The sequence below is a fragment of the Episyrphus balteatus genome, chromosome 1, assembly GCF_945859705.1.
Source record: "Episyrphus balteatus chromosome 1, idEpiBalt1.1, whole genome shotgun sequence".
Lineage (NCBI taxonomy): Eukaryota > Metazoa > Arthropoda > Insecta > Diptera > Syrphidae > Episyrphus > Episyrphus balteatus.
The window spans coordinates 29,419,550-29,432,128 of record NC_079134.1 but is presented as its reverse complement, the minus strand read 5'-3'; the positions used below and the strand labels follow the sequence as shown (position 1 = coordinate 29,432,128).

Genomic DNA, 12,579 nt, shown 5'->3' with positions numbered 1-12,579 from the left:
TTTTCTGAGGGTAGAACAGTTCCATTGCTAAATTTTTCCTCTTTTTGACGTTTGTAGCCTGGTACGCTGCTCGCGCTAAATTTTAGCTCCCATACAAATTATCGAAAAATTTTAGCCGAGATAAAATGGATCCCATACAAGTTATCGATAACTTATATGGGAATTTTATCTCAGCTAAATTTTAGCGCGAGCAGCGTACCAGGCTTGTTCCTAGAAAATGTAAAAGTGGAACGTGATTGGGCACAACAGTGTATAGCCACCGCATGTGATTTTTCAATCGATTGAAAAATCACTGTGTAGCCAGGCACAAACACATGCAAAGCAAACGTCAAATCACTCCACTTGTCAAATTCGTTGTGAACAAATTCCAAAATTCCACAAAAAAAAGGAGTGATTCACTCCCATAATTTTGGAAAACGACATTTGTATGGCAATAGCGGTGCGGTGGCTATAATTGGGCTTTTAAGCCTGGTACGCTGCTCGCGCTAAATTTTAGCTCCCATACAAATTATCGAAAATTTTTAGCCGAGATAAAATGGATCCCATACAAGTTATCGATAACTTGTATGGGAATTTTATCTCAGCTAAAATTTAGCGCGAGCAGCGTACCAGGCTTTAAGCCAAACGTCAGTGTCGAAAAAAAAACCGGTTAAAAAACTTTTGACATTTCAATTCTGAGGAAAGAGTGGCGTATGTTTTCCTCAGAATGCGTTTGTTTTCCTCAGAATTGATTTGATTTGATTGGTTGGTTTTTTCTTGTACTTCTTAAATAAACAGTTATGATAGAAAGGAAAAAGACAAAGACAAATTGCTTAAAAGCCCAATACACAGTATTCGGAATTTCGCACAGCTGTCAGTACCAAACGAACAAAAAAAATTGTTTCGTATGCCGGGTGAAAACCAAAACAAACCAAATTTTTCAATTTAGATATTTAATTGATATATATTAGGGGTATTCACGATCTGGTGCAACAGGCCTAGTAAAAATGTAAAATTTTATTTTTTTACAATAGATCGTGAACGCCCCTTTTCTTATTTATATAGTAAATATTGAAGCATGACTGAAATCCATGATGTTTTTTTTTAACAGGGTTGTTCCTCCACTGTTGCTTCTTCTTTTTTTCCATTTTTTATAATTTAATTCTTTGTTTTGTTCGGGTTAATTAATTTTCACTAATTTTTTTACATCAACAGAAACTAAATTACGGGACATGAGTAGCGACAACCATTATAAACAGAATAAAAAAGACAAACTGTTTATCATGGGCGACGCGACGGTGAGCTGCCATCTGTCAAAAATAATTTTACTCCATTGTATTTGTATTTTGCAATAGGGTTAGGGTATAGCAAAAGTGCAAGACCATTGTAAAATTTCAATCCATATATTTTGTTGTTGTAGTGTTGTAAGATTTTACACTTTTGCACTTTTGCAATGATACAAGACCAGTTGCATCGGATCGTGAATACCCTTATTATTAGATATATCATTAATGTTACTTTTATTACAATTTCTTCACAAATCGTCGGCGTAAAGCAAAATTGTTCTAAGTACATAGGATTTCTTAAGGACTTAGAACAATTTTGCTTTACTCCGACGAAATAAACAATAAGGGTACTCACGATCCGGTGTAACAAAAAGGTGTAAAAATGCAAAATTTTGTTTTCTACTACTACAACTACAATAGACAAATTTTGCACCATTGTATTTTATTTTTGCAATAGGAGGTCTGTTTGGGTACTGTCTAAAACAGAAAATATTTCTACTTTTTTCAACATTTTCAGAATGGTGTAGTTTTGTACATTATTTTTGACAAAAAAAGAAATATTTCTATTTTAGACAGTACCCAAACAGGCCTAGGGTTGGGCTATAGCAAAAGTGTAAAAGTGTAAAAAAAATTGTAGTCTGTATATTTGGTTGTTTTATTTTAAGAAAATCTTACACTTTTGCACTTTTACAACGATACAAGACCATTTGCATCGAATCGTGAATACCCCTAATGAAAGTTCACAATTCATAAGATCGGAGAAGAAAAGAAGACAGTTCTTAGTTCTGAAATTCCCCGGTGTGCATTCAGAAACAGAAAATCTAACTGGTCTATCGTTGACAACCAACAATGTCAAAGGATACGACGCGTCGGATGACAAAGTAGAAAGTTGGGCTACTTCTTCCGTCGAATCCGTCGATGTCCGGGACACGTCCGGGACATGTCCGGGACACGTTTGGGACATGTCCAGGATATGTCCGGGACACGTCATGGACATGTCCGGGACACGTCCGGGCCACGTCCGGGACACGTCCGGGACACGTCCGGGACGACATGTTCGGGACGACATGTTCGGGACATGTCCGGGACATGTCCAGGACACGTCCGGGACATGTCCGGGACACGTCCGGGACATGTCCGGGACATGTCCGGGACACGTTCGGGACATGTCCGGGACACGTCCGGGACATGTCCGGGACACGTCTGGGACATGTCCGGGGCATCCCAACTAACATTTCAGCTTCGGTTAAGGTATTACAAAAGCTACATTTTAGCTTCTTTTAAACTTTAGTAAGGTTGTTGGGCATGGAAAAAGGAGAACGTTATACAAATTTGACCCTCTATAAGGATCTTAAACGAAGCTTTACCGAAGCTCTACAGAAGCTTTGAGATTTGACAGATAGCTTCGGAAGAGCTTGTATAGCTCTTTAATACATGTCTTATCGAAATTAAAAAAAAAAAGTACAAAAACAAAAAAGAATTCTTTTTTAACTGGTTTTAAATCATGAATTTTATCTTTTGATCTGATATTATATATAACATTCCATTAGTTTTTAGTATATCTATTGATAATAATTATAAAAGTATATAATTTTTTTTATCACATCCAGGAATCGAACTTCGTATCTGCTTGGTGGTAGTCCACCACTCTACCCACTCGGCTATCCTAGTATATTCATTAATGAAATCAAAAACTTAATCAGTTCAAATAGCAAAAAAATGTCCGAGCTAAATTATTCAATGTCAAAACCAAAAAGTGTCCGAGCTAGATTATTTAATATCAAAACCAAAAATCAAATACAAAACTTGGTAATTTCTGTAAAGCTTCTATAAATTCATTAAACAGGCTAATAAGAAAAACAAGCTTTCTTCGTTTAAGTTTCTTTAATAGTATTTAAACAACTTATTAGAAGTTGTTAAACAAGTCCGAATTTCTATAAGCAGTTAAATTCTGAAGCAAGCTCAATACAAGCTGTATACAAAGTAGAACCTGCGAGATTTCAATTTATAGAAGCCGTTGTGCTAGTTGGGATGTCCGGGATATGTCCGGGAAATGTCCGGGACATGTCCGGGACACGTCCGGGACATGTCCGGGACACGTCCGGGACATGTCCGGGACATTTCCCGGACATATCCGGGACACGTCCGGGACACGTCCGGGACATGTCCGGGACATGACTGGGACACGGACGGGACATGTCCGGGACATGACTGGGACATGTCCGATACACGTCCGGGACATGTCCGGGACACGTCCGGGACACGGATGGGACATGTCCGGGACATGTCCGGGACACGTCCGGGACATGTCCGGGACACGTCCGGAACATGTCCGGGACACGTCCGGGACATGTCTGGGACACGTCCGGGACATGTCTGGGACACGTCCGGGACATGTCCGGGACACGTCCGGGACACGGATGGGACATGTCCGGGACATGTCCGGGACACGTCCGGGACATGACTGGGACACGGACGGGACATGTCCGGGACATATCCGGGACATGTCCGGGACATGTCCGGGACATGTCCGGGACATGTCCGGGACACGTCCGGGACACGTCCGGGACATGTCCGGGACATGACTGGGACACGGACGGGACATGTCCGGGACATGACTGGGACATGTCCGATACACGTCCGGGACATGTCCGGGACACGTCCGGGACACGGATGGGACATGTCCGGGACACGTCCAGGACATGTCCGGGACACGTCCGGAACATGTCCGGGACACGTCCGGGACATGTCTTGGACACGTCCGGGACATGTCCGGGACACGTCCGGGACATGTCGGGGACACGTCCAGGACATGTCCGGGACACGTCCGGGACATGTCCGGGACACGTCCGGGACATGTCCGGGACACGTCCGGGACATGTCCGGGACACGTTCGGGACATGTCCGGGACACGTCTGGGACATGTCCGGGGCATGTCCGGGATATGTCCGGGAAATGTCCGGGACATGTCCGGGACACGTCCGGGACACGTCTGGGACATGTCCGGGGCATGTCCGGGATATGTCCGGGAAATGTCCGGGACATGTCCGGGACACGTCCGGGACATGTCCGGGACATGTCCGGGACACGTCCGGGACATGTCCGGGACACGTCCGGGACATGTCCGGGACACGTCCGGGACATATCCGGGACATGTCTGGGACACGTCCGGGACACGTCCGGGACACGTCCGGGACATGTCCGGGACATGACTGGGACATGTCCGATACACGTCCGGGACATGTCCGGGACACGTCCGGGACACGTCTGGGACATGTCCGGGACACGTCCGGGACATGTCGGGGACATGTCCGGGACACGTCCGGACATTTCCCGGACATGTCCGGGACACGTCCGGGACATGTCCGGGACACGTCTGGGACATGTCCGGGACACGTCCGGGACATGTCCGGGACGCGTCCGGGACATGTCCGGGACATGTCCGGGACACATCCGGGACATGTAGGGGACATGTCCGGGACATGTCCGGGACATGTCCGGGACAAGTCCGGGACACGTCCGGGACATGTCCGGGTCAAGTCCGGGACACGTCCGGGACATGTCCGGGACACGTCCGGGACATGTCCGGGACACGTCTGGGACATGTCCGGGACACGTCCGGGACATGTCCGGGACACGTCCGGGACATGTCCGGGACACGTCCAGGACACATCGGGGACATGTAGGGGACATGTCCCAGACGTGTCCCGGACATGTCCGGGACACGTCCGGGACATGTCCGGGACATTGCATTTTTATGTGAGGTTTCAATTAGCTCCCTTTTTGCCACTCATCTTTAATATTCGAGTATGCTCTACTGGTAAGGTGCTGGCTTGGTATGCAGAGGTACGTGGGATCGATTCCTGGCGGGACATGTCCGGGACATGTCCGGAACACGTCCGGGACACGTCCGGGACATGTCCGGGACATGTCCGGGACATGTCCGGGACACGTCCGGGACATGTCCGGGACACGTCCGCTACATGTCCGGGACACGTCCGGGACATGTCCGGGACACGTCCGGGACATGTCCGGGACATGTCCGGGACACGTCCGGGACGTGTCCCGGACATGTAGCGGACGTGTCCCGGACATTGCATTTTTATGTGAGGTTTCAATTAGCTCCCTTTTTGCCACTCATCTTTAATATTCGAGTATGCTCTACTGGTAAGGTGCTGGCTTGGTATGCAGAGGTACGTGGGATCGATTCCTGGCGGGACATGTCCGGGACATGTCCGGAACACGTCCGGGACACGTCCGGGACATGTCCGGGACATGTCCGGGACACGTCCGCTACATGTCCGGGACATGTCCGGGACACGTCCGGGACATGTCCGGGACATGTCCGGGACACGTGAGGGACATGTCCGGGACACGTGAGGGACATGTCCGGGACACGTCCGGGACATGTCCGGGACACGTCCGGGACATGTCCGGGACACGTCCGGGACATGTCCGGGACATTGCATTTTTATGTGAGGTTTCAATTAGCTCCCTTTTTGCCACTCATCTTTAATATTCGAGTATGCTCTACTGGTAAGGTGCTGGCTTGGTATGCAGAGGTACGTGGGATCGATTCCTGGCGGGACATGTCCGGGACATGTCCGGAACACGTCCGGGACACGTCCGGGACATGTCCGGGACATGTCCAGGACACGTCCGGGACATGTCCGGGACATGTCCGGGACACGTCCGGGACATGTCCGGGACATGTCCGGGACACGTCCGGGACATGTCCGGGACATGTCCGGGACACGTCCGCTACATGTCCGGGACATGTCCGGGACACGTCCGGGACATGTCCGGGACATGTCCGGGACACGTCCGGGACATGTCCGGGACACGTCCGGGACATGTCCGGGACACGTCCGGGACATGTCCGGGACACGTCCGGGACATGTCCGGGACACGTCCGGGACATGTCCGGGACACGTCCGGGACATGTCCGGGACACGTCCGGGACATGTCCGGGACACGTCCGGGACATGTCCAGGACACGTCCGGGACATGTCCGGGACACGTCCGGGACATGTTCGGGACATTGCATTTTTATGTGAGGTTTCAATTAGCTCCCTTTTTGCCACTCATCTTTAATATTCGAGTATGCTCTACTGGTAAGGTGCTGGCTTGGTATGCAGAGGTACGTGGGATCGATTCCTGGCGGGACATGTCCGGGACATGTCCGGAACACGTCCGGGACACGTCCGGGACATGTCCGGGACACGTCCGGGACATGTCCGGGACATGTCCGGGACACGTCCGCTACATGTCCGGGACATGTCCGGGACACGTTAGGGACATGTCCGGGACATGTCCGGGACACGTCCGGGACATGTCCGGGACATGTCCGGTACATGTCCCGGACATGTCCGGGACACGTCCGCTACATGTCCGGGACATGTCCGGAACACGTTAGGGACATGTCCGGGACATGTCCGGGACACGTCCGGGACATGTCCGGGACACGTCCGGGACATGTCCGGGACACGTCCGGGACATGTCCGGGACATGTCCGGGACACGTCCGGGACATGTCCGGGACATTGCATTTTTATGTGAATTTTCAATTAGCTCCCTTTTTGCCACTCATCTTTAATATTCGAGTATGCTCTACTGGTAAGGTGCTGGCTTGGTATGCAGAGGTACGTGGGATCGATTCCTGGCGGGACATGTCCGGGACACGTCTGGGACATGTCCAGGACATGTCCGGGACACGTCCGGGGCATGTCCGGGACATGTCCGGTACATGTCCAGGGACATGTGAGGTTTCAATTAGCTCCCTTTTTGCCACTCATCTTTAATATTCGAGTATGCTCTACTGGTAAGGTGCTGGCTTGGTATGCAGAGGTACGTGGGATCGATTCCTGGCGGGGCCATTTGTGAAATAAAAAAAAATCTGTTCTTTTTCAATTAAAATAAAATTCTTCCCATTTCAGAACGACAGGAAAAGCATTGACATGGCAAAAAAAGAAGAAAAAACAAAAAAGAAAAAAATTAAAAGAAAAAAAAATCAATAAAATCTTTTTTTTATTCATAAATTCAACATCTTATAACAACCTCCGTAAGGCCTTATTATAACATCCAATGCAAATGAAAGTTTCCTTAGCGAAGCTATAGTTTCCCTTAAATGTTTCATTGTTGTGTAAAAAGGCCTGCGTAAGGTCGTTTTACGCTGTTCGTCACAAGCTATTAGCTTGTTAATTGCCTGTGGAGGAAGGTCTTGGGGAAATTCGGTAATGTGCGCCAAAATGATTTGCATAAGACTTGTCCTTCTTCTGAAACAAGTAAAAAAAATAGCTTGCATTAACCCTTACGAAACCTAAATTATTACTTGGGTGCTAATCCACCGAAATCGGCGAGTTAAATTCCTGATCCGAGGCTGAACCACGTTTGTACAACTGGCCTTTAGGATTGTTTTCGAAACCGAAATCCCGAAAAATTATACAATTTTTCGGGATTTCGGGATCCCATTCGGGATTTTGGGTTTTCGTGATTCTGGGTTTTCGGGATTCTGGGTTTTCGGGATTTTTGGTTTTCGGGATTCTGGGTTTTCGGGATTTTGGGTTTTCGGGATTTGGGGTTTCGGTTTTCGGGATTTTGTCCCCAATCCGTCCGGGACACGTCCGGGACATGTCCGGGACACTATTTATATATTTTATTTGTGGTTTTTTGTATATATGATATTTGTCGATCAAAACGATGTTCCACATACGGGTATCCCAGGTAGAGTCTATCCGAAAGGTGATTGAGCTCACCCAAAGATTATCAGGTTTTTCTTTCTACGGTGTCTGCTTCAAATTTGTGGGATAAAATTCTATGTTTTGCAGAATTTATTTCCCATACAAATGTTGATAGCTCATTTCTACCGATAGAAAATTTTAAGGCTTCTACTGCTTCTATAGGTTTTCCGCGTTTACGAGAATACCCCAATAATTTTCTTCCATCTTTAAGCCTGGTATGCTGTTCGCGCTAAATTTTAGCCGAGATAAAATTCCCATACAAGTTATCGATAATTTGTATGGGATCCATTTTAGCTCAGATAAAATGTTTCGATAATTTGTATGGGAGCTAAAATTTAGCGCGAGCTGCGTACCAGGCTTTTAAGAAAATTCATAAATAATAAAAATATCCCAAAAATTCATTTTAAAAAAATAACCTACAACAAAAATTCATCCATTCCAACTCCACTCACCCAACACATCCCAAATAAAATTCCACAACATTCCCAAATATTCCAGTACTACCAACTTCACACCATTAAAATCCAACACAAAAAAGTTCACTCGAAATTCAATATGGCGGGACGTGTCATTTAAAATGTGAAAAGTTGTGTTGTTTATCTATCTTGAATATATAAAAAAATTCTTATGTAAAATTAAACAAATTCAAATATATTTTTCTATAATCATTTACAAGTGAAAATATTAAATATTTATCAATAAACAACGCCTTTGCGAACAAAAATTCACAAGTGCAATGGACGCTGATAGCGACGAAATAGGCTTAACCATCGAGGACCTTATGTTTCTGTCAGAATTAGACAGGTTTGACATTTCTCCTTCTTTTTTTCCACACACAACCAAGTTTATTTCCATTTTTTTTTTCTTTAAACTTTTTTTTTCTATTTAGCATTCGCATTTACGCGCGGATTTTTTTCTTTATAATTTTTTATTAAAATTAATGGCTAAAAGATTTTTCTCAATTCATATCAAATTCTCATGAAATGTTTGATGCAAATGAATTTGATAAATTTATGTCCACTGGGTTGGGATTTGATTTTGTTCTGGGGGACAGGCACAGGTCGCCGTCATCGAAGTCTCTCTGTTTGACGATCGACAGAAAGAAAGAAAATTTCCAGTAGGAGTCTCTGCTGGGCACACACTTTTTTTTGTTTTATATTTTTTTAAACTTTTTTTTTTTGATCATAAGTTGAATTGAGGTTTTTTTCTGGACGGGTGTGCAGGTAAATACTTAAAAAGTATTCACACACTACCAGATTCCTCCTCTCAACTAACTCTTGACAATGGGGTGGGTCTTGTGGCTTTAGAGCGAGCAATAACCAAAAAATTGGGGGTTCGTTTTGATGCAAGCGGATGGAGCAATAGCTCCATTGCGAGATCTTGCTGCAATGCAATTGGAAAAGCGGTAGTTTTAAAAATGGCTTGTTTCATGAAATTTGATAAATTTGTATTATCTTGATTGGAATAGGGTTTTATCTTAAGTTGGTCGTAATGATACATAATTGGTTTTTTTTTTGGGATTGCCCCTCCAATCGAATCAATCATTCATCTGTCAACTTGTTTTATACAATTTTTTGTTAGAGTTACTTGATAAATCTTGGAAATTTAAATGAAAAATTGGCTATTGCAGCAGAAGAATTATTTAAATTTTTGATTCTAAGCGAATCCTTTTGTACGTTTTAATTTGCCTACGCACTGTAGAAAGCAAATGATTTTTTTTTTTTATTATTTTGTGTTTTGAAATATACTTGAAAACTTGTATTTACCAAAAATGTAAATTTAAAACAGCAAATAATTAATGCAGAAGAGAATGTCAACAATGACTCATTTAGAGATAGAAAATCATTTCCATAGAAATCTGGGGGGAATCGGCTAACTTGATAGTCGATAGTTGATAGTCAAAAAACAACGATTGTCGTTTTTTGACTATGAACTATCGCTTTAGGATAAATTTGGGATAAATTCAAAAGTTTAGGCATCATCATGCAAAGTTTTTCTGCTCCATTGCGAGTTAATACAGAATAGTAAAGCGATCTTTCAATTTCAAGCCCTTCAGGTTCCTGCTTAATTATATTTTCTGAGTATTTACTCTTCATGGTACAATAACGTTTCAGAACAAATATAATATATATAATATAAGCCATGCAGAATGTGACGATAAGCGTGTTTTTTTTAAGCAAAGCTATCTGCAGTAGGATTTCCCAAATATCAACATTGAACAAAAATTTATATGGATGAACCAAGAGAAAAGAAAACGTAAACTTATACACTTCTTCACAATTTTATCTATGGCATAGCTTCTGCTAATATCGGCAGCTGCGTGTTTTTTTTTTGCGAATAGCAATGGCAAAAAAACAGCTGACGTTGGTAACTTTAATAATTTTGGTCTCATAGTGCCGTCAAACCTTTAAGCAAAAATTCTTATAAGTTTTGACCAAATGGTTAAAATGGCACATTGTAAAGTTCGCCGAAAGTCATAGCAGAATGCAACCCTTCTACGAAGTTTACAACAAAAACTTGATATGTTACCGCGAGTCTGATAGGCTGGAGTTATTTTAAACGAACAAGCCCGGTCATCAATATCTTAGTTATATAAAACGTCGATTTAATATAAAGTCGACTCCCTTTAAATCGAACTTTAATACGAAAATACATAGGTTCGAGTTAGAGGTAAATTCGAGTTAGAGAGAGTTCAACTTAAAAGGAGTTGACTGTATTTAAAAACATACGCTCTAGCGAATGCCAAATTTTTGAAAACTAGAATTTTTACTTGCTCACACACCTTCAGCCGATGTAACAATAGAAGATTAATAGAAGTGTGAAAAACTCTTGACAAAAGCCAATGAAGGTAAGGTAAGGTTAAGTAAAAATGGCTGACAATTATGGAGGTGGAAAAGACCTTTAATATAGGTGTTGGCTAAATCTCAGGGATCATTATAATAAAAATACTCTGCCAAATGTTCGCCTTGTAAAAGATAAGAAGAAGAGCAAGATGTGTATAGAGAAAATTTGGAATTGTTTCCACTTAATCCTCAACCATATACAGCTTTTGCGGAAATTATTAGAAATTTTTTTTGTTTTAAAACATAAAAAAAAACTTAAAATAAGAAAACTATCATCGGCCTCTATCAATGCAGGTAAAGTAGATGGAGATCACCTTTAACTTGTATTACTTTATTGGAGCTGTATTTTTCTAAACAGTAGAGTTTAAAAGGTATATGCCTGAAAAATAAAGACAAACATCATAAAGAGATGCGAATTTGGATCTTCTCACTATGGAATAAATTAACTATTTTAAAGATCTCAATTAAGCCATTAATATCTACACTCCTGCTTAAATTTAACGCGCATCCTATTTATTTTTCATAAAAGTCTTATTATTACTTTAGTCATGGTTATTTTCTCAAATGAGTCAGGTATGATCTTAAACTCAAGGTATCGAATAAAATGATTGAGGGGAACATTTGGAGAGAGATTTGCTGAAGTCTGTTTGTCAAATTGCGATCTTTTTAGAGGTGAGTCATAAGATACCGAAGATACTTGGCAGATATCCTCGAACCGCATACGATTCCAATCACCCCTATATTTGGTCTACAGTTTATTCTGATGCACGATAATGCATGCTAGAGTGGTTTGAGAATATCTTCAAGATTTTAATATGCCAGCTTTCCGGATTTAAATTCAATAGAACATTGTGTGGGAAATTGTTGAAGAGATGCATTCGCGACCGAAATCCAACTCCAAACAGTCTCGATCAACTGAAAACTGCAGTGAAAAAAGAGTTACAACAACGGATGAAAAGTTCAATGCTATCTTCGATTTGACTAAAAAAAGGAATACTTTGTAAAGAATCTACTATGCAGTGTTTTACTCGCTAGTGAACGATTTCAAGGGAATAGTCGCTTAAGCGAAACAAATTGATACTCTATTTTTATTTATTTCAAACTTCAAGAACGTTCGAAATCGCTTAGTTTAAATACAAATAGATCAATCGCTTTTTTTGCTTACGATTTAACACCCATAACAGGGGTAACTCTGTCGAAACGTTGGGCATATAATTTGATTTTTCAAATAACAGTAACAACAAGGATAAAGCCAGTCTCCTCATACAAACTTGCTTGAAATAAGGATCTCGAATCAAAAATAAAATAAACATTTTATTTAATCTTGCCATTAATTTGAAAAAAAGCTGATTGTTAGTCATTTGTTCCATTCGTTTTACTAGAAATTGTTTTTTTTTTTGTTAGAGAAACGCCAATTTAAGAATTTAGCCCCGTTTGCTCTCTAGAAATTCGAGGTCAAAAAACATTTTTCAATATTAAGTAGATTTGTTTGTGATTAAAAAAGCTGTTTTTTGAACTTTCTTGCAAATTATCCAAACCATCAAATATGGCATTCTGTGTAAAATAAAATAAGTAGAAATTTTTTCTGATTATTTTTAGGATCTAATAGTTTACAGTTCTAGAAAAAAAGCGAATGGTATTTTATTTAATAGAAACCAAATGAATTGAGTCCCATATTTTTAAAGTAAAAAAATGCAATTTTGGATATAACTCTGTACTTGTAACACTTAGA

At 42.4% G+C, this 12,579-nt stretch overlaps 1 protein-coding gene across 3 annotated transcripts in view; it reads left to right on the top strand.

Annotated features, from left to right (window-relative positions):
• Positions 1-8,565: 8,565 nt before the first annotated feature.
• The window catches only part of LOC129921512 (lysine-specific demethylase 6A), a 132,562-nt gene continuing 128,548 nt past the window's right edge, over positions 8,566-12,579 (top strand). For all 3 annotated transcript variants that reach the window (XM_056003371.1, XM_056003372.1, XM_056003370.1), the window contains exon 1: positions 8,566-8,808. In XM_056003371.1, coding sequence (XP_055859346.1) covers positions 8,741-8,808 — 68 coding nt within the window. In that variant the 5' untranslated portion in view covers positions 8,566-8,740. The remainder of the gene's footprint in view (positions 8,809-12,579) is intronic.